This window comes from Orbicella faveolata, unplaced genomic scaffold, assembly GCF_042242905.1.
Source record: "Orbicella faveolata isolate gen_17 unplaced genomic scaffold, um_ofav_v1 contig_14, whole genome shotgun sequence".
NCBI lineage: Eukaryota > Metazoa > Cnidaria > Anthozoa > Scleractinia > Merulinidae > Orbicella > Orbicella faveolata.
In genome coordinates this window covers 16,905,992-16,932,467 of record NW_028301541.1, presented here as the reverse complement: position 1 = coordinate 16,932,467, position 26,476 = coordinate 16,905,992, and the positions used below count along the sequence as shown (strand labels likewise).

Below are 26,476 nucleotides of genomic sequence, written 5' to 3'. Positions count from 1 at the left end.
TCCAAGCCTGTAAACAGCTTATTTCTCCGATGTAAACGAATTTGGTTAAAAATAACTTACCTTGGAGCGCTTCCAAATATCATCACTTCGTGGCTATCGTGAGTAAGAAGAATTTTAGCAATTTTTAAAGCTGGTTTTCTCTAAAGTGCAGCAGTTTATTTCCAGATCAAAACTATTTTTTTATTAGTCTGTCTTAAAGTCTTTAAAAATATGCAAACTCTCATTTGGCAAATTAAAATCCTGTCGCGTGAGCTTTCTCACGACTTTAACCTAATTTCCTAATTTGTATAATTGTTGTTTTTCCCGGAAATATTTCACACTTGACTAATTTGCGACACATTCCAGGTATTTATGACTAAGAGCAACACATTACTTTTTCAGATTAGTACAGTGGCTTTGCATAGTATACTTCACCGGAGCATTTTGTCAAACTCTTTGAAATATTGAGCGGTTCTGATTTTTGGTAGAAGTACACTTCAGGAAGGATAATTTTCCATTCCTTATCTTATCATCTGCAGACAAATGTAGTCGATTCTTTACACTGATCCAATTCAGCTGATGTTGCAGTTTGCAATATGAATGTTACTTTGACTCGCTCGTTCAGTTCTACTGATTCTGCCTGTAGTCTGGACGCCACGGGGTCGCAGATTGTGCCCTTGTTGGCATGTAAGCTAGACATTACTGCACATCTACTAAGCCTGGGACTGAGCTCAGGGCAACAGCGAACCGGAGACGAAAACGTTAATGAGGTTGACCTGATCCTGAATAGAGCTGGATACTTTGTTGCAACCGAAAACGAGAAAATATCAATGACAATATGCCCGGGACATAGAAAAAAATTAACTACAGACTGGGCTGGCAGAAAGAGCAACACATGCTCGTATCCAAGTCATCGAGGACCGAGGAAAACTATTAAGAAACCGCGCCGCGTAAACACCACCTTGTCGGAAGAAATTTATCAATTTCACCATGCCACAGCTCCCATCGGCTCGGGTAAGTACAAACTGAGTGCAGCCAGACGGCAGCCATAATCCTCAGAATTGCAGGGTGGGCTTGACTGATAAATACAAACGAAAACTTTATTTCGAAGGTGCGTATTTTACTTTGTGCTTGTTCATATGGTCAGTACGTAAATTTTAATTTTTATTGGAATATGCCACGGGAAGGAAGCCAGACGTAATCCCATGCCATTTTTTTTTTGGTATTTGAATGAGAACGGAGGGGGGGGGGGGGGCAATATAGTAGTGCTTCAAGGTGGACTGAAGCGGTAATTTGCTGATCAGGCACCCTGCCTGCAAAATGACTTCAAATGGGAGAGAATGGGGAGGAGGGGAACCAGGAGGGGGCCTAGAGGGAATGGGAAGGTGGGTGGCGGCTGCAAGGGACGCCCACCGCCCATTATTTCACTCGCCTTCCTTTCTTTAGCTGTCATGAAAGGAAATTACAGCACTTTAATTTGGTGTTACGTGAGTGCACAAACCAGATTGACAACAACAACAACGACTTTATTTGCACTCAGCTAGAAATTAAATGAACAAAACTAAGTTAAAATAAAAAGAGCACATAGCTGCCCGAAATAATCTTAATGGGCTAATAAGACTGGGCAGCCATCCTTAGTTAAGCTGGGTACGAGGACGATGACCATGATGACGATGGTTACGGTGACGGTAAGAGTGACTCACGTTGATGGTGATCGTCATGGTCATTCTGGTCAGTATTGTTAATCTATTTATCATTATCATTTTTAATGATAGCTGTGTGTTCCAACTGCCGTGGAGCACACTACAAATCCCGTAAGGCTCGCTGTTTCATGTCTGGAGAGCAGGTAAGCTACTACACATTGGCCATTCATAGCTTAGTAATCAGAGGATTTTTTGATGCGCCCCACAGGTGCCCTGATATTTATAGCGACTGACAACATGAATAAAAGGTACCTTTATTGGTTTTTCTGTCTTTTCTTCAATGGGTGGCCGTTTTGAATCGTTTAGGCGTGTTTAGTTATAAAGATAGCGGTTTATCCGAGTTTTCCGATCACGCGTCGGGAACGATTTCTGAATGGCAACTTGGTCCCAGTCCTAACTAAAATTCAACCACGCTTAAATAATGACCAGTGCTTGAGGACACCAACGAGAACAAAAATGCGAGCGCGCCCTTTGGCATCGGCTAGGAAACACATATAGAACTTCCACAGTTACATGTATTGGAGATCTTGTGGAATTGTTAATAATCTTGTTCACAATTTGCTAATCCATTTTATTACGCTTCACGATCCTTACTCAGCCACTTTGGTGATTGGAGACGATATCGAGGAGTCTGATTCCGCCACTTTCTCTGTCATTACTGTTTGTGAGGGGAGCACAATGCCAGTTACGGTGTGTGCAGAGGTGTCAAGCACTGGTGAGGCGTCAGAAACAGTCTCTTTGCAGTCCCATTCGTCCCAAGTCTCGATACCAGAAGAAGAGATTAGTATATGGGCTGACGAGATGGAGGAACAAAACAGCAAACGGCAGAAATTAAACGAAGCTGTCCACAGCATCTCAGTTGGTCTGTACAGCTCTGTAATGTCCACCCTGAACACGACCTGGGACGACGTCTCTGACACCCAGCAGCGATATTACATCCGCAAAGCTAAAGAGACTATAGCGACCTCATTGTCTGTCATCACTCCCGACCAAGAAGAACTGGTTTGGAAGGCGTTACAAACGGAGGTACTTTTGGATCCAAACAGAGACAACCAAAGAAAGCGCAAGCGTTTTGATCCAACTCTGGTCTTGTCGACATTTTAGAGCAAGCAGGTCATTGGCAAACAAAGCGACAGATCCTTTCCCTCTTTGCAGACGACTTATCAAGTGCTGAGCTTCAAGGGATGATCCCTGGGCTCTCCAAATGGTGCATTGATTTGTTGTTGTTGTTGTTGTATTTTGTTTTTTGTTTGTTTTGTTTGTTTTTTTGTTTTATTTTTTTTATTATATATATATTTTTTAATGGCGCATTGATCAGGCTCGCCAGCATGCAACAGAAGCTGGAAAAGGCCAACCACTCCCCGAAATTCCTAGTTCCCGTACAAGAATCGAGCACGAAAACGTGGATCATTTCATTGAATATATCTCAAGACCAGAATTTGTCCAGGACGTGGCGTTCGGGACAAAAGCTCTCAAGCTTGACTTGGGAGAGAAGATTATCATACCAGCGGTCATTAGGACCGTTATTCCTTCACGCATCATCAGAAAATATTTAGACTATTTTAAAGAACAAGAGTTCGAGCCAGCGAGCCAGCGTTCTCTCTACCGACTGATTGAGGTGTGTTCGGCCTCTATGCAGAAATCCCTTCAGGGACTTCACAACACCACTGCAGGGGTACAGAGGCATTTGACCAGGTATTTTTGATGTTGGGGGGCTTAACAGATCAGGGCACCATCGTGATTGCCATGCACTCAGAAATTACTGAAGGATGGAAAAAGGTACTTGAAGAATGATTTCAAGACACACATCGGACGAGGTGAACATTGCGGTGATCACTGCACGGTCCAAGCACTAACTGACAGTAGTGCATGGGAGTTTAGGACCGAATGTGATCACCAACACTGCTACGAATGTGAGCGCTGTTAGAGTCTGGAAGGAGTACTTAGAGAGGTGACAGAGATGCAAGACAAAGCGGACATGACAGAAGAGGTGAGGGGTAGGCTGAGGTTCGAGTACACAGAGTGTGAGCGCAACATACAGGCTTGGAAGGCTCACTCGCTACGGTCAAGTAACCAGGACGAAGCCAACTTTCGGAAAATTCCATCACGCAAAGTTGCACTGATTTAAAGTAATACAAAAGTGTTATGAGCTAGGCGTTGATTGTATGGTACAATGATCCCTTTATCTTAGCATCAGAGAGGATAGTTGTATGTCCAACAATGCAGTCCGAGCTAACGCATATAAGCAAATATGCCTACCCTTTATCCAGCTGCTTTGTCTCTTTGGTAAGTCCTTTTCTCAGCGGAACTTAGATCTGGCAGATGTCTTCCCTTAGTCTCTGTTCTTTTTTTCTCTCCAGCCTTTGAAATGACTCAGAATGACTGCAAATTTAAATTAACTCCGGGAAATCTTGAATCGCCGATACATTGATAAGTTTAGGGTCTCAAAATAAAAAGCGTTTCTCTCAAAGAGTCAGCGAACAGTGTGGAATGAGTTCACCTGACGGCCATTTCCGGTGAGCAGCCCGCGATAGTCCCTTGTTTTCCAGAGGACAAACATTAACTCGTTATGCTAGTACTGAACCACGATTAAGGCATTTAATGTACCCAATAAGACTGAAAAAGAGGGCAAACCATTGTCCCTCGTCTTCCGGCAACTTTCGGAAATTTTTGATTAAGCAAATTTGCAGGTTTATAGCAACCCAAAAATGCTATGAGCGAAACGATGAGTGTATGGTACAATGAGATCACCTTACTTGATTACTTTAGCATCAAGAGAGAAAAGTTGACCACCGATGCAGACGACTAGAACAGAACATTATGCCTACCCTTTATCCAGCTGCTTTGTTTGTCTGCGCCAAGTCCCTTTCACAGCAGATCTCAGGTTTGGCAGATCTCGTTTCTTTCCTTTATCAGCGGAGCCCTCGAAATAACTCAGAATGACTGCAAAAGAGGATTGTAAATGAACACCTTAGAGTCTAGGTTCTTATGCCACCGATACCTTTTTAAATTTAGTTGTCTATAAATGAAAGAATTAAGGTAAAACAGAAAGCGAACAGTGTCACTGATTCCAGTTCTATGTACCATCACTGCCGCGTGTGCAAGCAAGAGAATTATAGGAATGAATTTACCAACCTTTAAGTTGCTTTCCACGGTTTCTTTATAACTGCTGACTGCTTGCAGCACAATAGCGCCAGGAGCGGTTTTCTGAAGTGACGGCTTCTTCAGACTTTTGGAACGACAAAAGAGCGGACATCCTGGAGATCGGCCGTGTTCCATTGAAAAGAACGTTTTTAACGGATTTGGCCATTCGAGATACTAGTGTTATTACGTTATTGAAAATGACAGCTGCTGGTGTTATGCAATTTTTACTGGTTGATGAAAAAGATAAACCGTAACAATCTATGACAATTAATGACAATGGAGCCATCATTTTCGGGCATGGCATCACGCTTGCGTTGATTTGCATAATTTTTTGCAGCGCGTGGCGCTGGGAGTAAGTACCACCGCTTGCGGTTTATCGTCTCACGGCGGAAGACTTTAGACTTTAGAGCTCACTCGCGCGTTTTTTTCTCCCAGAACGGAAGCAGTTTAATTGATTGCTTTTTCGAGCAAAAAAGTCACAGACAGGATAAACAAACAAGTCACGTTTTCTCCAGCTAGGGACAGTGTTTTAAATCAATTTTTAGCAAGCCAGACGCTGAACGAAAATCCCAGCCAGTAAATGATCTAACGCCAATATTTCCCAGCCAGTGTAGTTGCAGTCTGTCGAGGGACTCCGTCGGGTACTCCTCAAGCAACATATCCTCCAGAAGCTAGACGAGAACTCGTGTCTTGTCATACTGGACTGGGCAATGAAGTTTCTGCTTGTGCAATACAGAGAACAGATGAGTAATTTTTTGGCTAGAGGGGAAGAAGCTGGCATATCACTGTAGTAATCACTAGAGCAACAGTGGAGAGCAAGCATGAAGTCGAGTGTTTTGTACACATTTTCAACAACTGCTCCCAAAATAGCTTTGCCGTTCTTTTAATCATAGAGGACTTGCTGCGCAAAGTCAAACAGGAGTATTCAGTTGTGACAACAGCCTACCTCCGATCATGCAACGCTGGATGTCACCACAGTGGGGATCTGTTGCTAAGTCTTAGAGAAGTAGGGGTGAGAACCGGCCAGTACGATATGATTTCTCAGAGCCACAGGATAGGAAGACTGCTGTTATGAAGGCACACACAAAGCGTTGGGTTAACGAAAGGCACGACGTCGTCACTGCTGAGGATATGAAAGCAGCACTAGAATCCCGTGGTGGTATCAAAGGGTGCAGAGCAGCGGTTGTCGAGGTGGACACGACCAGGGAGAGAAACAAAGATAGCAAGATACCAGGTATTAGTGTGTTGAACAATTTCCAGTATGAGGAGTGTGGCATCCGTGTGTGGAAAGCGACCGACATCGGCCCTGGACGCCTCATCCCTATAGTGGTCTTGGAGTTTCACCACAAGGAGATACTGGGCTGAGGTTGATAAAGCCATTTGGTCAAGCTACACACAGGGGAAGTGTGGTTGAGAGCGTCAGGCACCAGTCCAAGATCTACTCTCACTGGAAAAGTTATAAATTTACAGAGTATGTAAATAACATGTAATTAACATGTAAATAATCAAAAAAAGACTGTAAAGAATAATTTACATGATTTTTCCCCTTTTACATGTTTTGGAGGTTTCATGCAAATAACATGTGAATATTTTAAGTGAAACATGTAAATGATGAAGAAAACACTGTAAATGTTTCAAAGCAAAGGGCTAAGATCATGTAAATAACATGTAAACTGTTCGTGCAAATACTGTAAATAGCCTGTAAATTTCTTGTGATTCAACCTGGAAACCCGTAAATAACATGTAAATTTAATACAGGGGTGCCATAATACTGTAAATAACATGTAAATAAAAAAGGGAAGGCTGTAAACAACATGTAAATAAAAAAAGGGAGGCTATAAATAACATGGAAAATGAAAACAGGAGCCTGTAAATAACATGTAAATCGAAGAAGGGAGCCTGTAAATAACATGTAAATCGAAAAAGGGAGCCTGTAAATAACGTGTAAATTGAAAAAGGGAGTCTGTAAATAACATGGAAATCAAAAAAGGAGCCCATAAAGAACATGTAAATCGAAAAAGGGAGCCTGTAAATAACATGTAAATCGAAAAAGGGAGCCTGTAAATAACATGTAAATCGAAAAAGGGAGCCTGTAAATAACATGTAAATTGAAAAAGGGAGCCTGTAAATAACATGTAAATCGAAAAAGGGAGCCTGTAAATAACATGGAAATCGAAAAAGGGAGCCTGTAAAGAGCATGTAAATGGAAAAAGGGAGCCTGTAAATAACATGGAAATCGAAAAAGGGAACCTGTAAATAACATGTAAACTGAAAAGGGGAGCCTGTAAATAACCTGTAAATTGAAAAAGGGAGCCTGCAAATAACCTGTAAATTGAAAAAGGGAGCCTGTAAATAACATGAAAATCGAAAAAGGGAGGCAGAAACCCTGTGCAATAAATGATGTGTAAATAATCACTTGAGGAAAAATGCATGGAATGTACTGTTTTATTGTAATCAAATCTGTTGACCTTAATTATAATAGTAGAAAATATGCAAATTTATACACAATCAGAAATTTATTGCAATCAAAAAACTCAGTAAAATTCAAATAGTTTTTATATGCCATGAATAAGGTTTACAGTGTATACATTGCAACAAATAAAACATGTTTTCTTTTCTATCTATTCATAACAAGACGACTTAAATGTAATTTTGTGCATGGCCAAAATATTTTAAAATACCATGACTGAGCTCCTTTAACCAAATTCAAGCACTTTTCAAGAAGACTACTAAAATTCAAGACCTTTTCAAGATTGTGCGAAACCATGTCATATTCAGCTCTATTTAATTCATAAATAATAAAATGATTAAGAACTATACTGTTGTCAGCTACAACTAGTAAAAATTTTGCAATTTAGGTGTTTTACTAAATTAAAATTGTTTGCGAATGGATACCTCTCTTAAATATATACTAAATCCACAAAGTCAAATGTAACGTAATGATAATACCTTTGTCATAAAATGAATGAATAAACTGTTTTTTCTTACTAAGTAATTAATGTAGGATTAAATTAGCCTTAATAATGAAAAATGGAGGAGGCACGATTGCCTCGTAGTTACATGTAGTGCGCTCAACTCCTGATCGAGTGATCCGGGTTCAAGCTCTAGGCGGGTACATTCTGTTGTGTTGTTGGGCAACACACTTTACTCTCAGTGTCTCTCCACCCAGGTGTATAAGTGGGTAGCAGCGAATTTAATGGTTGGGTAACCCTGCAATGGACTGGCATCTCATCCAGGGAGAGTAGAAATAGTCCTAGTCGCTTCCTGCTACAGAAAGCGGGATAAGCTCCAGCCTGTTGGGCCATGTGGCTCGTATGCAGACTTTACCTTTACCTTATTATGAAAATTACTGCAATGTAAGTGTGAAGTATTGATCAACTTTTTTCATAGAGTGAATTGTTCTTGTTTGAAATAACAGAAAATAGGGAGAAAAAACATTTACCACAAGATAGAGATTGACATTTTGAATTCATCATAAAAACATTCATGCCAAAGGAATACTACATTGCATAACATAAAACAAGGCTTCTGACATCTTTTAGGCTATGTTTACAAAGTCACAGTTTCCTTCTTTTTCCAAAACTGTACGGAATCCAAACAGTACAAACATTTTGGACCCCTGACAAAACGTTCACTGTAAACAATATTCAAAATTTTACTTTTTCTTTTTGTGATAAAAAACTGTACTGCAAAAAAAAAAATTCATAGGGGCCTGTTGAAATTGAAAGGCCTATCACTACCATAGTTCCCATAACACATCATGGTACTACATGTATGTAAACATAGCCTTTTCTTTTTATGATGAAATCTTATAGCTGCTGTATTGAACAATAAGTATCAACCTAGTAATCTAAGATCTAAATTTGATGCTAATTCACTAACACAGGTACAGTGTAAGTGATACTTCAAAGCATTAAAAAATAATGTTTAAAGTGGTTGAATTTATGCCAGAAAGCTGCCAGAGCATATCAAAGTGTTGAAGGTCACCATGTTAGACTGTAATGCACCAGGGACCCATTTCTCGAAGGTCCCAAAAAGTTTTCGCACCCAGAAAGCCATACCAAAATCTGAAATCTTATGCTTACAGAGCTGTTTTAATCGCTTATTCTCAATATGAACAGAGGTTTCCTTCACACAAGAAGTTTCAGGCATATACAGCTCTTAGTTTTTAGACACAGCTCAATTAAAGATGGCTTTGTGGGCCCGAAAAGTTTCCAGGGCCTTCAAGAAATGGGCCTTGGACCCCTTATAGAGTCATAAGTACTGTAGACTTCTCAGTGGCTGATTTTTTCCTGATCAAGCATCAATGCCAAGGAGTATGCATGTATTGACCACTCTCAATTTTACTTCATCCTACAAGTAACATAAAACATTTCGTTAAATAAGATAAGTTATGTCTGAATATGAATCAGCAAATTCTGTGTATGATATCAATCACTGAATTTTACATTGGAGTTATTATTTTGTTTCTTGTCATTCCAATTTATACTGTGACCTTTGAAATCAGACTGTAGCCGGTCATGTTGACTGGCCAAAGTAATTTTAGCTCGGTCACGTCTCGTTTCTGACCGGTCAGGATATTTATGCAAAAATCAAGTACATGTAATGTGAGCCAAATTAAACCCACAAATATAGTTTATTTGTTCCAGTCACTGCTAGACCGTTTAAAAATTGGCTTAATATTAACCCCAGTCACTCGAATGGCATTCCTATCGATCTTGAACGCATGATAAACAGCAAGCGAATGGTCTTTAGCCGTTCGAACAGATACATGTATGCATTGGTGTATGTTTTCATTAGAGGTCATAATAAAAAAGAGATTAAAAACTCTCAGATTTACAGTTGGGGATTTGATTGTTTATTCAAGAATGAACAACGTGACCGTCTCAACATGACATGACTGGTCAACATGACTGGCGAGTGAAGTTTTTGGCCAGTCAAGTGACCATTCTGGCCAGACATTGCCCGTTGACCGGCCATTATTTTGAGCCCTGAATATTCATCAATCAAACAGATCTTAATCTACATCTGTAGCTACTGTGTGACAAAAACTTTGCATCTCTGATTGGAAGGCACTGAATGTCAGAGGATGTAGAAGAACTAAACTCAAAATGTGTGGCAGTAAATATTCAATGTTCACTATCTACTACATTGTAATATTCATGCACAATAAATCAAACTCCTATCAAACAATGTTTAAATAATAAGTCAAGTTATTTGCAGGCACAATTTGATTGTTTCTTACATGTACTTATGCTCTATTGGTGGACAAAGGTACAGCTGATGTCATAAATGTTTGTTTTTGTTTCTTTGTTATGTATTATGAAGCAGATAGATTCTACGTTGTCGCGCATCTGTTCAGTAATAGATGGCAGAAGACATCAAAATGTGGTAAGAACATCAGTGACACACGCCTGAAAAATTCACAGATTCTGTGACACACTCTGGTAATGGCTTATGTGAATATTTTTTGTTTTTACCACATTTTGGTGTTATCTGTGATCTACTCAGGGCAGGAAAAAACCAGATCTGATTTACTCAGCCAAGTAAATTTTGCTCTTGGGCAAGTGAAAATAGAAGTTCAGTGGCCCAGTGGGCAAGTGAAATTACAATGTAGCCTCAGTAGTCTTGTGAGTCTGACTAAAAATGGAAGCTTGATAAATGATAATTTCCAGTCATTCCATTTCAAAACTTAAGACCTAAAGATTAGTTAATTATTAGGTTGAAAGCAAGAATTAGTTAGGAATCCGAGCGTACTTCATTCGCATTTGTCCTCTGATTTCCTTACTGGCCACCACACTGGCAACTAATATTTAAATGGGGGCAAGCGAAAACTGAAATTGACTGGCCCACTGGGCAAGTGACTTACAATTTTTTTTCCTGCCCTGCTACAGATGAATGAACAGATGCATGACACATGAAACCTGCATGTATTTGGTAAGAGCCCAATTTCGTACAAGTAAAATGTACAGCTGTAACAGGTCTCTAAAATGCTGTCTGGTCATCCCAGGGTAAGGCAATCGATTGAAATTGATCCATAAATTGAAATAAATCAATAAATTGAAATTAATGTAAGTGTTATCAGTGCTATCAATCAACTGAAAGAAATTCATACTCACATGCTAGAGAAGTTTCAAGTTATCAATTTGATTTTACCAAATTTATCAGTCATTAGAGAATCAATTGAAAGTTGGCCTCTCTTTGTTAGTTCACATAAACTGTAGAAAAATTGTGTCCCTCAACACAATGTTTGATTGTAACTTTTTTATGTAGATTTCAAAGGCACTACCAAAGACCCCTAAAACATAGTCCCCAATACAGGTATGCCAGCAAAATATTCTGTTTACAAGATACAATGTTATGTTTTTATGCAATTGTATTCATGATTTCATATTTCACTTTATATCTTTTGTTCATTTCCTTCTTATTAAATGTTGCTTAAAAGATAAGCTAGTATCAGCAAAATTGATAATGCTTATTGAAAATTTGATCACAATCGATTACTCATGACGAATCCTTTTATTGATTTCTGATATCATTGACTAATTCCTATTGATTGTTATGAAATAATCGATTGACTATACTGTGTCGTCCAAGACAAGTAGATTTTCCTGCCTGGGCAAGTTACTCTTCCTTTTTTTTTCAAGTCCTGTGTAGTTTTCATGACAGTTTGAGGTACATGTATACCTCTTTATAAAGTATCGTAGTGTTTTTTTTGTGAAAGAAAATTTCACAACATTTAACTTACTATCAGCACCAGTGGGTGCAATGTCCATGTACAGTTGTGTAGCATATTGTAACTTGCATGGAGGTACAACTGTAGACACTTGAGTAACTTCAGAATACTTACACTAGCATAAGAGAAATTTCTCTGCTGAAGATGGCACATTACATTTTAGCTTACTAGCATTCACATCAGAGGGCAACATAACCTTACAAGAGAATGCATCAGAAGGAATCATAAGGTGCATATAAGCCAATAACAAATGTCGCATGCTCTTACTCGGTTATCGAGAACAGATAAGAACAGATAATAAAGCCCTTTATGCACAGCAGGTAAACATCAACAAAGTCGATTCCACAAGCAACGTAACTTCTCCTTGATAATGACACATTCAAAACCAAAGACAAAACGAAATGTATACGTATCTTGACGTTACTTTACTCTACTCGTTCAATTTATGCAAGACTTGCTTACCTGTTGTTGTTGTTGCCTGTAATCGCTATCTTCAGCTTCTGGGTAACGGAAAACTTTGCCTTGAAACTGTGCACGATGACGAAGCGAAGGTAGAGTGGATTTTGGCCCGCTGAAACAGAGCTCGAGTTCGATGCAAGTTCCAACGAACTGCCGAACATGGCGGGAGAACCGAGAGGACCTGGTACCTAACATGAAGACCGCTGATTCCTGTTTGTTGGAGATCGGGCACTCACAAGGCTGGTACGCTCTTATAAAGGGACTGGCATAACAGTGACGGCAATGAAAGCACAGAACGGTAGAAATCACAAAAAAAAACCAAAACAAACCAAAAAAACAAAATGTCATTTTGGGTACCGAAAAAAAGTCAGCTATCATTTTCGGAAAGGCGATAAGTCCTAACGTTTTCGGGAAATGGACAAAAAAGCCCTAATAAGTACGAGATACACAAGCTCCTCTAGAATAACCGAACAAATATATTTTTTTTTGCGCTACCTAAAATTAACCTACAGAGCTTCGAAAGTACACCAGATAGCCTAAAACAGCGTTTCAAAGCATTCGAGAGAAAACGGTCGTTGGGCCGGCCGTGTCCCTTATGGTTCCCTGCCTAACCTAACTCGCGTCAGTTCAAACTCGGTCACCGGGGCTCTTTCCGTCTTGAACTCACACAACACGTGACGCTTTCATGGTCCTTCATGAATAAATACGTACGTGTCCGAGAATTAATTTTTCCCTTTTCTAGAGGCGTAAGCTTGGGACGCCTGCATGTGCAGTAACAATTCTAGTTTTATTTTGTCGTTGTGGATGCGCGGAAAGTTCACAAGAAGACAGCTTCGTGCGGTGTCGATCAATGCAGCGATTTAGTTTGGTGCATACCCTCTAACCCAACTTCAGTTTAAAGCACACTATAGCACACGCTTGGATTTTAGAGAAGTTCAAATGCTTCAACGTAAAAGGCACCTTAATGGAGGCTTCACGGTAGGTTTACGGAGCTTTAGGGCGGTGTTACGTTTTAACTTTACGCGCCTTTAAAAGGTCCCATTTATATGTTCTCGGTTACCCGAGACAACCCTTCCTCTCTCTCCCCCCCGTCCCCCAAGTTTAACCTGGCCGGGGTAACTTTTCATTTATTTCTTTGCAAAATCCAACCAACCGTTTACAAGAGGATAGCGAACCTGTCGGTAACTTGGAATTTACATCATTTCAACAGTCTCCGTTGGTTGAACCATTACACCAGAGTTATATTAAATAAGCCCACTTTTCCGTTACATGGTTTTTGCAGGGTTTAGGCAGGCCTTCTCTTAAATTTAGATCTTTTTTTTCTAAGAGTCTCCATTTTACATTAACGTGGTTTTAAGAGTTTTTCGAAAAGCCCCTATTAGCTCATTTAAATTGTTTTCACAGCCTTTGCAAGGTCCCCCTTTTTAATTTACATGTTTTTAACAGGCTATTTACAGTCCCCCACTGCACCCGTGCAACTTCTAGGTTTTCCATTTACATGGTTTTTACATGTTTCTTACAGGCCCCCTTTTTTCATTTACATGGTTTTTACATGTTTCTTACAGGCCCCCTTTTTTCATTTACATGGTTTTTACATGTTTCTTACCGGCCGCCTTTTTTCATTTACATGGTTTTTACATGTTTCTTACCGGCCGCCTTTTTTCATTTACATGGTTTTTACATCTTTCTTACAGGCCCCCTTTTTTCATTTACATGGTTTTTACAGCGTTACAAACATAACATTTCCAGACTTTTTACAACATTCGCTTGAATTATTTACATGTTTCTTACATGGTTTAGCAAAGCAATTTACATGTTTTTTACAAAGGCAGATACTGTAAAAGTGCGTAAAATATTTTACAGGTTTTTACATGTTCTTCAAATGATCATTGTCGACAAAGACAATGTAAATCACTATTTACAGAACATTTACATGCTGTACTAAAAGCTGTAAATTTCCTGTAAATTTATTTTACAGAACCCTAACATGTAAATTGTAATTTACAAAGAATGTAAATCAATATTTACATGCTGTAAATTAAAATTAACATGTCCATGTAAATTTTCAACTTTTCCAGTGTCTCGCCAAGAGACTGGATGCTTCCACACGTTCAAGACCCAAGCAGAGGCAGACAACCATATGGACACGGACAAGCACCATCTTGAGGTGGACTGCGAGTCCATGTATGACCGCGTTAGGAGGAAATGGGCGGGAATTACGACAGGGGTGACGTTTGCTCCGGATGTGCCATCAACCTCATCGCAAGGTGAGGATAGTGGCAGCGCTGTCAGAGGATATGACCCTAGACCATTGGGGTAGGCTCTGATCATTAAGATAACAAACGACCCACCAGAATGACTGATAACGTCAAGACCTTCTTGATGAAGAGATTTGAAGAGGTTGCAAGAACTGGAAACAAGGGCGATCATGTGCAGGTAGCGAGGGAGATGAAGACCCTCAGAAATGAAAACGGAGAGCTCACGTTTAAGCCCGAAGAGTGGAGGCCTGCGCAGCAAATCAGCAGCCTGTTTTCACGTCAGACAGCGACGCTACGTCATAGGGGTATTGATGCGGAGGAAATTCCTGAGGAAGACATCGAGGTCGCAGAGTCGGAAATGGCCCTTGACACTCTTAGAAGTTTCGTGATGGATGATATGGGTAAACCAAGCCATCCAATCATCGTAGGTGTTAGCAATATCTGCGAACTTGTAAAGAACGAGAACCTCGACTCACTCAAACTGGCAGTTCTGAAAGAAATCTGCAGTCAGCTACACTGGACGACAAGTGGACCGCTGTCAAGAAAAAAGACTGTCTGAGGCCATTGAAAAATTTTCCGAGAGTTACGCATGTTTTCAAAAATAACGTCACATGGTTTTAGTAGGGAGGATCTCTTTGCTTCTACCCCCATCTTCTCTATTGGGGCCTTCTAGATAGGTGCAGGGAGACCCTTACATAACAGGGTTTATAGATACTTGTAAAATTGTGAGCAATATATGACTGAAAACTGAATCAATGCTATGGTAAAGACGGTAAAACCAAAACTGCAAGGATTTTTACGTATTGTTAAACGCCAGCTGTCCGTGTCCATTCTTAAATGCTATCGTGGATAAAGCCAATCCGGGTTTTCTTCATCGACGAAAAAGCTGTGCTTAAAGAAATAGGAGGAAGATTTCAGAAGCAATGAACACGGATTGATCAGCTTTAGTAACGTTTTGTCACTTTCCCAGTCAGGAATCTATTACGTAACAGTGTATTAAGTTTCGACTCACTAATTTGCACAGCCATGTTACTAAATGTGCGAATTACATTTCCTCTTCCACCGAATTGACTGTCATTTCGGCAACTTGTTTGCCTTCCATCACACGTAGTGAAAACATAACGCTGGTAGTCTCCAAAACTGTTCACTAACTTAAAAAACACAATCTTGAGTCTGTCTGGCATACTAATTGCGTGTCCGTGGTTATTAAAATGACAGAATTCGATTCGCGAACTGTCATGTTCGTTGTGGACCGTCAACGTCTGCAAGATCGAAACAACAGTAGTTTCAAAAACAAAAACTTAAAGTTATATTTTTCTCTTAGTCATAGTAAAAAAGCCAATAAACGCCTGCAACATGTCGCAAATCAAGAGGAAATTTTTCCCGGAAAAACTACAATTATGCAAATTAGGAAATTAGGTTAAAGTCCAGAGAAAGCTCACGCGACAGGATTTTAACTTGCCAAATGAGAGTTTGCGTATTTGTAAAGACTTTAAGACAGACTAATAAAAAATAGTTTTGATCTGGAAATAAACTGCCGCACTTTAGAGAAAACCAGCTTTGAAAATTGCCAAAATTCCTGTTACTTACTATCATCGCGCAGAATTCTATTGTCTTTCGCGACATATACTTGCAGTGCTCAGTTTTTCAATGCGCGGAATAATAATTACAAATATTAGCTGTCGGAATTCCGACTGCTCTCGGCAATGAATCGGCGGCTGTCAATCAAACGGTCTGATGTGTGAAGTAAATCCCAAGGTGTAATAAGCTAACAAAAGCGCTATAATTTAAAGGCGGTCTGCGCTCTTCACAAAGACTTTTGTCAACAAAGTCGTGTGCAGCGACATTCTCACTTTTTTTGTTGACATGTCACACTCGAAATAGTTTGAGCGCGGGAGCCAAAAGTTCTCTCACAAAAAATTCTTCTTCCAAAGCGTTGCCAAATGGAAAGAACGGTGCGCATAAAACTTCCTTCTACTTTATCGTTGTCCTCTTTTACTCGACCGGTCAAAGCAGTTCATCAGACGTAGTCTTTTACTCGAAAAGACAACACAGGTCTTTATCTATTCGAAAGATGAAGAGGAAAATAAATGACATTTTTGTTTGAAATCCAGAGCCGAACAAAAAAGCAAAGGCACGCAGCGTGTCTTACGCCTGAGTGAGCATTGTTGTCTACTGCATGTGTGAGATAATTATTCAAAATTGGAACCGTTTTAATTGATGAAAACATTTAAAAGGCCCAGGTTCGAGTATTCAGTTATTAGAATCCTCTTTGGAATAACATGTCGAAGCGTACGAGACAGCAGCTCGGCTTTTACGCATCACTATTCGATGACGTTTATGATCGTGGCCTCAGTTATAAGTACCGACCCAAGCAAAAGCCCGTTGTTATGGTATTTATGAAGTTGAGCGCATAGTCTCTCAACGAAATCAAGGGGGCAAGGCAGAGTATTTTATTCAGTGGAAGAATTATCCTTTAACTGAAAGCACATGGGAGCCGTCCGAACACTTCTTATGTTGATGAAATTACATGTAAAGTGATGTTAAAACGACGTTCCGGGGTTGACCGGGGATTCAATGAGCTCTAAAAAGAGCTCCCGAGCAACGCGCTGCATTTCTTGCACAGATGACATGCTGAAATTTCGTTTATTGCAACTCGCGCAAAGCGTTACTTTAAATACGATGGTTAAGTGATACATTTTATCACCTCTCAATTTCAATGCCTTATAGCGTCGGCGTGTGTCCTATTGTTTGTGGAGGCGGAGCTTGGCATGTATTAATATTCTGCCGGGAAATTCAAAAGAGTTTCGCTCTATTGTTCTTCTAGTCTCCGAGGCGAACGAAGGCTGAAAGATCGTTACGAGTGTTCGAAAGTTGGTAGAACGACCACTTCGAAACATTATTTTCCGTTAAAACTTGGCATAAAGCTTCCTTTAACAACATACATTCAAAGCCGTATGATAACCGTTAAGAAGGGCACTTTGAAGGAGTAAAATTCTTCCTCCAAATATTTCCTCATATAATATTTTCCCTCAAATGGACCAAATTCAGGAAAAGAAAGCGACTAAATCCACTTTTCGTAACATTTCAAAAAATGTCTCCTTTATTCCATCAATGTCTCATCTACAAAAGCTCTATGATAACAACTACGAAACACAAGTATGAAGCACGTAAACTCTAAACAAGTATGCGTAGTCGGCCATTTTCTGGTCATTTTCTTTATTGTTTAACCATCGGCAGCCTAATTAATAATTAAATTTCGCGCGCACTCTACATTTAAGTCCCGGATATGTCGCGGCATTCTGCGCGATGATAGCCTCTAAGTGATGATATTTGGAACCAATCCAAAGTAAGTTATTTTTAACAAAATTCGTTTATATTGGAGACACAGCTGATTATACGCTAGGAAGTATGTACAGTTCGTATAAATGAATAAAGCTAACGCGAAAAACGTAAAATCATTCCTGGAAGTTTACCCAAATTTTCCGTCTCACGTGGCCAAAATAGCACCAAAAACTAGGGGATGGTCTAAATTCTATGAAATTTATTTTATTTTACTAAAAATACCACGGTATGCTGAAAGTTTGGAGGGAATCGGCCGACTTCGATCCGTGGACCCTGCCTGGTCCTTACTGACTGTGACACTTAACTTGAAAAAAGGCCCTGATATTTGTCCCTGGACATTATCTGTTCCTCGGAGCCCAAAGTTTTCCTCGAACTTTGCTCTCGGAGAACTGTTCGCTTCTCGGAACAGTTAATGTCCGCGGAAAAATTTCCGACCATTTTATCGCGCCAAATGGAAGCTATTGTTTATATATACAGAGGCAGCGAACATATGCAGCAGCAACAACAAACAAAACAAAAACTTTTGTTTCACCACAGATCTACAATTAATTTATTACAATAATTATAAATTGAAAACAAAAATGATAGGGGCGCTGGCTACCAAAAAAACGTAGGAATACGCACGTGCTCGGGGACGAATAACAAAAGCCAATTAATACAAAGAACTGATTGATCATGCCGCAGTTACATACACAACTTAAGCAGCTGTGATGATATTAAAGCCTGGACAAGGTTCGGGCTTTAACGGTGTTTGGAGCGATGACTTCTGGGCAACTGGTGCAAGCTAACTGGGAGCTGGTCATGTTTTGAATTTGTAATACACCCGTAGATGGTATATGCTCTAGGTATCACTTATCTAATAAGCACACTCTCTACTGCAAATTAAATAAGCGTTCCCTTTCTTCAGGGGCACCAATACCGAAAGTGACATTCAAGACATTGACATTGAATAGACTGATTAGAAGAATGAACTAAGAATAAACTCTGACCGTAACATTAAACCAGTTGTTACACTATATAACATATGCCACACCTTGGCACTAGCATCTATCGCACAGCACGCACAACCATGTAATTAGCATAAAGCACTACCACAGCACACTTGTATAAATTAGGCAGTCATTCAAATTAAACGAGCAGTTTTCATAGTGCAAACTGAGCAAACAACAACTTTATCAAAGTTCTTGAGTTATAGTATCTTTTTTTCATCAAAGTATTGTTCCGCCTTGGGATATATAATGAATCAAAAAGAAATGGGCGCCCATCCATTGCAAGCGCACCCTATTCAATAAAAGAGCTTCCTTAAACTAGCAAAAGTGAATAGCGCCCATATGAACAGCGCCAAATCGAAGCATAACGATAACCTTCCTCTTAGTTCTATGTAAGGTTACACTCCTGTAAAGTTGCATACCCTGTGAGAGATTCCCTTTTCTTACTGCTCAGTGAAAGAGAAGAGAATCCTTGTCTCGCAGGGTAGTTGAAAGTGCTAACATTTATCCTAACTTTTTCTCTTCAATCTGTACAATGCCGTCACAATTTACTTTAACTATGAAAACCGCAGCAATAAAAGAAGAAATGTTTTAGATTTTTTGATCACTCCAAAGACGATGTCCCTGACGTAGAGGTTACGTTTTATTACAATTTGCAAACTCGATTTCGTGTGGATCCCGCGGAGCCGGTACATCTACAGCATATAATTCCCTTAAGCTTTTCTCGGAAGGCTTTGTTAACCAGAGCGTACACAAATGGGTTGACAGCGGAACTGAACAGCACTAGCAAATGAATAACGGCGTGCGCTTGTTTACTGGTACTAACGGATGTGAAGTAGTCTAAGTTGTGTACAATTACGTCAGGCGCCCAACAGATTCCAAATATGGCAGTGACAGTTACCCCCATCAAAGTGACTCGCTTCCGCACTCTCAGAACGCCCTGCGTGTAGAGAGAGACGTGAATCCGATTTAGATAGTAACAAATGAATTGTCAATTTTTTTTTTTTTTTTTGCAAACAGATAAATATCCCTAACAGTGTCACAATGAGAACGTAATGAGCGTACAAGATGCATATATACAGACAGATAGACAGACAGACAGACAGACAGAAAAACATGCAAAACTTCATTTACTCTCCAATTTATACAGGGTGGCATTTCTGCTACCTAATGTTACAAATTCAAATAATAAAAGAAGAATTAGAGCAGAGCCGACAAATTTATTTAAATTAATTTGAGAATTAATGGTGTTGTAATCTGTAACAGCGAGATATTGATTTGGAAGTGCGGTCCTGGACTAGGAGTCTGGTAACTGAACTAACGGAATGAAAGTCTTCAGTAGCTGATATTTTTAGCAAGGTGAAAATATCAGTTTCTCTTAAAGTGCTACAATGATGAAATTCTCCATATCCATTTTGTTACATTTTCGTGCACAATAGGTCTTTCCTAGATATCTTGCCAAACTTCAATCTGTTACGAACATTAGAACCCGCGGTTTTTGAACCTTTCTTTCCGAGAATTTACGGCCGCCATTAATTTTCCTTGTTGCAAGTCTTGGCTGAGAATTTGAGAAAACGATGTCATTTCCTCAAAAATACTGCACGGGTTGAAACTATAATAACGATTAATGTAGAAAATTGCACGAATATCTGAGCCAAAGTTTATGATATTCTAGGTGCAAATTGCTGAACTAATCGTCATTATAATTCAACGCGTGTGGTATTTTGAGAAATTGACGTCATTTCTCCAATTCTCAACCAAGACTTGAAGCAAGGAAAATTTATGGCGGCCGTAAATTCTCGGAAATAAAGGTCCAAAAAACATGAGTTCTAATGTTCGTAATAGATTGAAATTTGCCAAGATATCTAGGAAGGACCTATTGTGTACCAAAATGTAAAAAAATGGGTATCGAGAATTTGATCATAGTGCACTTTAAGGAAGTATCTGCTGGATCACAGACTAAACAAACCTTTTAATTTAAGTATTAACAGTATTTACAACCGTGAAGACATTTTGAAACACAGAAAGAATGATAATTGACATGCGACTGTTTGCATTGGTAACTGCATGGCGGAGAGTAACAATAACGCTAAAACAAAACGTTTCTAGAATGTTTGGGGCACCAGAATATGATCGAATAAACGTAGCTATATAGAAGTTTCAGTCATGAACGTTCATTTGAATACTTCAGTAGTTATCGTCAGGAAAGTAAAAGAAAAATGTTCACGTGTTGAACTTGTTTGTTAATACTTACCCTCTGTTGGAAGGCGAGTTGATTCTCAGCATTACGTTTGAACCACAGGGTGTACACGATTCTGGAATACAGTCCAGCCATCAGTACCATGGCCGCAACTATAATGGCTGACCAGAGCACAAGAACACCTTTTTGCAGCCATTCTTCATCCATCCACTTACAAGCATTGTCTTTTAAGTTTAAGGCCATTAACGTTGGTATGTTGATTAACAATCCGACGATCCAAGAACCAGGAATGATCACCTGAAATAGGAAAGCATAAAACAGACGACTGTTTAAGCAACGAATAACAACGAATAACAATACGCCTCGCACTGTTAATGAGTTAGATTAGTAGGTCTGGTTTGACATCTTTTTAAAACATTTCATCGCAGATAAAGGATTCTTATAGTCAGCTAGCTAGTCCCTGTTTGTCTTGTGCATCGGCCCAATCCTTACTGGAAATTTTCGAGACACCTTTACACTTTGTGTGCCTTCTTTGCACCAGATAACGGGCACGACCTTTCGTGCTTCTTCAACGACATCAATAATGTAAGCTAACAATTTGCCAATGCAACCGAAAAACTCGAAATACTCGCGGAGAATTCGGCACAAAAGTCGTGATAATCTAATAAACAACGACTTGACTTTGCGCTCTTGTCACGTGAGTGTTATTTTAAGTTTAATTTATGCGACAACTGAGTTATAACTAGATGACAGGTATCAATTAGAGGTTATTAATACAAAGTCATTTTTTTATTCATAGCTTTGTTGAGAATCAATATGTTTCCTTACAATTATTTTATATATCAGGCTCAACGAGGATCTATCTGAAAAACCGGAAATATATTTTCATTAAATTGTCAAGTTTTTGGTATACTGATTCAACCATCTCAAAATATGCTTTGACGTAAGATGAAACTGATACACAGGTAGAGTGATCCGATTTTAGGGTCACCTTAACACGCGCAAGATTGAATTTGTTTAGTGATTTCTCAAGTATTTAAAAGTTAGAGGCCCTCTATGGTAGAAAATAAAGAAAACATTTTTTCACGAGCTTGGGAGGCAGATAGTACAACTATTCAGAGTTTTTGTAGCCAATCAGAATGCGTTAAAATTACTGTCCACAGGTTTGGTTTATATCCTAATAGTAATAATTGAACTTTTTTTTTAATCAAAAGGAATGCTACAGCTGCCTCATAGACTGCGAATATGGCTTCTTCTGTCAAAGGAAAAAACAAAGAAAGCATTTAGCTTATAGACCCTTTTCATAAATTCCCGCCTATTCCGAGCTTTAGTAGCCAATCAGAATACGTGAAAAAAAACTATCCACTGGTTTGGTACATATTAATAGTAATAATTGAACTTTGTAAGTGACGCACCTTCAGTTTACCCTTGGTAAGTTTGCCCACGTTACCAGCAGGATAGATTACCGCAAAATATCGTTCAGCGGCAATTGCAACCAAAGTGACTACTGAGGAGGCTGCAGCAGTCCATACGAGGTATCCACCCGTCACTAATTTGCATACAACTGTACCAGTTGTTTCCCCTGGGTGGGTGGGAGAGATCCTCAAGAAAGTCTGTGGTGTAACAAAGCACGCAAACAAGGCATCCGCTACAGCCAGGTTTAAAAGTAAATAGTTGATGGGAGTCCTGTGGAATATCACAAATCAACAGAGGATGAAGGGTAAGAGAATTAATTCTTCAAATAGGCCTTATTACCAAGGTAATCCCTCTTAAATTATTTTTAGACCATTTCAGGTTTCGGGAACTTCAGGAGGGCCTAGAAAAAAGCACTCTCCTCACCTGGACAGCACAAGCGGCTTTACAGTAATTTTCATCTTCCACGAAAATTTCCATGTTACGCGCGTAGTGACATTATTTAGAATTAGAGAGATTACATTAAGAATAAGGCCTTTATGAATGACTTACTCTCTTACTCTTTATCCTCTCTTGCATAACTTCAGAAGAATGGCTGAATTAGATAAGAGCTTGGTAATATTATCTCCATGTCCGAATGTACAACAACCTTTGGCGTTGGAAATATTGCTTTGAATGTAAATTCTCCAATGGACTTTCGTATTAAGGAAATAACCAATTTTAACATTCCCGATTGCGTTGTGACGTTGTTCAGTTTGAAAATTTAAAAGAGATGGGTTGCCTGAGTTGCAATTCTTTTACTCCGATGTAAATTTGAATACATGAACTTATTATTGAAGAACTTCCGAAAAAATTAATCTCTTTCTAGTTCTCTCAAACGTTCTGCCATGTTCACATCAGACTATGTATAAATCTCAGGCCAGCCATTTTCTGTTTCACTCTCACATAAAGTTGTTGTGTAAGCCTTCAGTAGTGTTTCAAACTGGCAGTGATATTATAGCTATTTTAGTTTCAACATACCTCATGTCTCGATGTTTCTTTATGATCGCACAAACGAGACAATTTCCGACGATGTCTATCACGACGAGTATAGAGTGTACCGTTGCTATGGCAATGCCAGATGATTGTGGCATGACTGAATGTTGTGGATGTTACACAGTCGGGAGGCCTTCTAGGTTTAATGAAGAGATAAGGAAAGATGAATTACTAACAACTGAACTGAGCACTGGTATAATGTAGGAGAAAACAAAAGCGGGAATCACTAAATGTGAGAGATATTAGATATCCAATGAATGTTTCGTCAATTAATGTTTCCTGTGTACAAATTAAAGGAGAGGAAACATAGTACCTTTATCATATGCCACCTTATGGTTCGTCTTGGTTTGATAGTTTTTTTACCACGTAACTTAGGAGATACCCACATCAGTTTTACGAAGTACACTGGATTGCCTTTGTGTCAGTTACAGGGGCCCAGCTGCTTCAAAAAGCATGCAGGCGTTTTCTGAGAGAGCGCGAATTATCGATATCAGCTTAGCTCGAGTAGATTTAAGGTATCATGGCAGGTGGATTGACAGTGTTTGGAAATCGCGCTCTTAAGCCGGCGCTTTCAGAGAAAACCCCATCAACCTATACATTTTCTGAAAGCTTAATAGTTATAGAATACAACCATTTCTTTGAAATTTTCTAAAAAAGTTATGGTCGCAGTGATATTGAAAGAAATACCAAGAAACACTGCTTCGCTTAAACTGGTTCGCTTCCGCGCGTGAATTATCGGAGCGGTGCGGTTTACATCGGAAATGTTTTCTCACACATTACCCTCAAAAAGGGTGTCTGCAATTTTCCAGATGTGGTTTGGTTTTTTTTCTTACACCCTACTAAACTTTGATATTTTCAATGCGGACGTTTCCTTCTACTAAAGAGGCCATAACTTTGAAACGGAAGAAAAATTAAACATAGCCCGACACCCTTTGTCGAAGGAGTTATTCTGGAACATACCTGCCGATTTTCAGCCAATTCCATCGCAAGACGCGCGTAAACGAACTAGAAATGTTCATCCTGATATGCGGTTTTATTTTATTGAGAAACAGACGAAAAACCTTGTATGAAATTGGTTTGAATAGGTTTTAAAAATCCCCTCCGCACTGACAGATGTCGGCATTGATCAGTTTACCACAACAATCCTTGCGCGGAAACCCGTCGCAGTGAAATTGTCCGAGAAGCGACAAACTGCATGTTAAACTGCCGTGATTTCTTTTACTTGAAAGATTTCGTCGGCAGCATTGGTGTTATGCTGTTTAAGTTTAGGCTTCTTCGTTCTCCAGACATTTTTTGAAACCATGCCTCGTGAAGCCAAAAAGAGGAAATCTCGAGGTCTACTTTATCTACAGTCTACATCTACATCTGCGCTTGACTCTCTCGTCGTGGAAGTTTCGGAATCGCGTCCGTTCTCCAGCAATTTCGTGCGACTAGCACTTGTTGTATTTTGTCCTTTAGCTTCATTGGCGGGACTAGGGTCATCGAGTTCCTTCAGCCCTTCTTCTTGGTTACAGTGCGATCCACGGTCGCTCAGAGCCAAAGATCTTGTTCGACGCTGAACCTGTGGGTTCCACCAGATTTTCGCCTCTTCGGCTTCTTCGAAGACGACAATGGGCAAGAACTTTTCTTGCGTTTTCGACCTGACATAAAGAAAATTTGCCAAGAATGAAAGCTAACTTGCGATCAAACAACCAGATCGAGAACAGTCCGCGTTCACAAATGAAACATGCTACCGCAATTCGCATTACATGTGACAACTAGCGGTGAATTTTAATTAGAGGTGTCAACACGCCGTAAGGGATTAATGACATTCAAAATTTTTTTTTTTTTTTATCTTAAAAAGTAAAAAAGCCTTTTCCCCAATTTCTTTTTTGCAAAATGTTTATCTCAGTGAGTCAGCCAAAAAAATATTTTTCGCATTTTTCGTAAAAATCCACCTACCGTGATACCTTAACAGATGTTTTCTTGAGTAGATTTGCCCCAGTGGCATTATCTCATTCTTACTCCCTATGACGCTTTTCTCTTCTCAAGTCCAAAACAAGATGGCGCTCGCCTGATAAAAATGCGCTCTCCTAAATTTAGAACTCGTCTAAAAGGCGACTAGTATGTTATAAAAATCAACCACTAAAGTAATACCTACCATTGAAAAAAAAAAAAAAAAACAAATTAAACCACTGTTCTTATGCTGAGTATGTATTAAAAGGCAACGACAGAATGATAAAGAGAAGCTATCTTGACAATTCGACTCAATTCCTGCCTTTTGGGCTTCTAAAACTACAGACACTCTCACCATTTGAAACATGAAAACTGTCCACCAAGCACGAAAATGAAAAAAACAAACAAAAGAAAAGCAAACAAAAGAAAAACAAAACAGAAACAGAAACGCACACCTACACTCACATACACACACACCAAAAATAAAAAATAAGAAAAAACAAACAAACAAACATGAAAAGGGAAAAAAAACCAACAAACGAACATGCAAAAAGCGACAACAAAAAAAGTCCTCCAGAAAGAAAATTTAATCGTGCGCCCATAAAAAAAATTAAAGGGTCAATTTGTTTGGAATTTTTTTGTGCCCCTTGATTAGGCCATACATAATAATGAACATGGTAACTAATTGTTGGAAATTTATGCTTTATTCAGAGCTGTTTTAAAATATGATGATGTTAACGACAAAAAACGCCGTTTTAAAACAATAGACAGACCATATGTTGCAGACAGTTTGATAATTTGGATTGAAAGCATCAACTGTCATTTGAAACCTAATTTACCAACTGCTCGCAGAGTAGATTGACAACTGACTTTAATTTTTCTTAGAGAAATATTAACTGTTTTTTTGTTGGTGTTGTTTTTAAACCCATCATTCTAAGCCATTGTAATTATCAGCAGGAACAGGAACAGAATGGAATATGTTTCGTTTGTTTTGCTTTCTTGTCTACGATGTAGCCTTCTAAATCATTTTCTGTTGTAAAATATGATGATGTTAACGACAAAAAACGCCGTTTTAAAACAATAGACAAGCCATAGTTTCATAATGTGAATTGAAGACATCAATTGTTATGTGAAACATAATTTACAATATCAACTGCTCGCAGAGCAGATTGACAATTTATTTCAATTTGTCGTAGTGAAATATTAACTATATTAACTAACTATACTTATCATTCTAATTATCAGGAGGATGGATAGAAACAGAATGGAATGTGTGTCAC

At 39.2% G+C, this 26,476-nt stretch overlaps 3 protein-coding genes, 1 long non-coding RNA gene and 1 pseudogene across 6 annotated transcripts; 2 read left to right on the top strand and 3 right to left on the bottom strand.

Moving 5' to 3' along the window:
• The first annotated feature begins 575 nt into the window (after positions 1–575).
• On the top strand, positions 576–2,786 carry LOC149114280 (uncharacterized). The gene is made up of 3 exons (XM_089287348.1): positions 576–993; positions 1,755–1,825; positions 2,352–2,786. The coding sequence occupies exons 1-3, from the start codon at positions 576–578 to the stop codon at positions 2,784–2,786; spliced, it is 924 nt and encodes a 307-aa protein (XP_089143474.1).
• Positions 1,961–14,884, top strand: LOC149114278 (uncharacterized; annotated as a pseudogene).
• Positions 7,254–12,351, bottom strand: LOC149114279 (uncharacterized). 3 transcript variants are annotated; one of them, XR_016206432.1, is made up of 2 exons: positions 11,677–12,351; positions 7,254–9,179 (listed from the first exon to the last, which is right to left on the bottom strand). It is a non-coding gene; the product is annotated as an uncharacterized LOC149114279 (long non-coding RNA). The 3 variants fall into 3 exon arrangements; XR_016206431.1 differs by having other exon boundaries at positions 12,025–12,340; XR_016206433.1 differs by lacking the exon at positions 7,254–9,179 and having other exon boundaries at positions 11,259–11,758; positions 12,025–12,351.
• Positions 14,885–17,348: 2,464 nt separating the features above from the next.
• On the bottom strand, positions 17,349–21,391 carry LOC149114277 (pyroglutamylated RF-amide peptide receptor-like). The gene is made up of 3 exons (XM_089287347.1): positions 21,332–21,391; positions 20,868–21,110; positions 17,349–19,553 (listed from the first exon to the last, which is right to left on the bottom strand). Exons 1-3 carry the CDS (start codon positions 21,389–21,391, stop codon positions 19,260–19,262), a joined length of 597 nt encoding a protein of 198 aa, XP_089143473.1. The 3' UTR covers positions 17,349–19,259.
• A 780-nt stretch (positions 21,392–22,171) lies between these two features.
• LOC149114276 (neuromedin-U receptor 2-like) lies at positions 22,172–23,474 on the bottom strand. The gene is made up of 2 exons (XM_089286754.1): positions 23,247–23,474; positions 22,172–22,499 (listed from the first exon to the last, which is right to left on the bottom strand). Exons 1-2 carry the CDS (start codon positions 23,357–23,359, stop codon positions 22,172–22,174), a joined length of 441 nt encoding a protein of 146 aa, XP_089142880.1. The 5' UTR covers positions 23,360–23,474.
• Positions 23,475–26,476: the final 3,002 nt, after the last annotated feature.

Coding starts and splice junctions, on each gene's coding strand:
- LOC149114280 (XM_089287348.1), top strand. CDS start 576: ATGAATGTTACTTTGACTCGCTCGTTCAGTTCTACTGATTCTGCCTGT. Junction 994..1,754: donor CACAGCTCCCATCGGCTCGG/GTAAGTACAAAC, acceptor TTTTAATGATAG/CTGTGTGTTCCAACTGCCGT. Junction 1,826..2,351: donor GTTTCATGTCTGGAGAGCAG/GTAAGCTACTAC, acceptor ACTGTTTGTGAG/GGGAGCACAATGCCAGTTAC.
- LOC149114277 (XM_089287347.1), bottom strand. CDS start 21,391: ATGTCGTTGAAGAAGCACGAAAGGTCGTGCCCGTTATCTGGTGCAAAG. Junction 21,111..21,331: donor GTGCAAAGAAGGCACACAAA/GTGTAAAGGTGT, acceptor TTCCTATTTCAG/GTGATCATTCCTGGTTCTTG. Junction 19,554..20,867: donor AACTCGCCTTCCAACAGAGG/GTAAGTATTAAC, acceptor CTCTACACGCAG/GGCGTTCTGAGAGTGCGGAA.
- LOC149114276 (XM_089286754.1), bottom strand. CDS start 23,359: ATGCCACAATCATCTGGCATTGCCATAGCAACGGTACACTCTATACTC. Junction 22,500..23,246: donor AAGAAACATCGAGACATGAG/GTATGTTGAAAC, acceptor GATATTCCACAG/GACTCCCATCAACTATTTAC.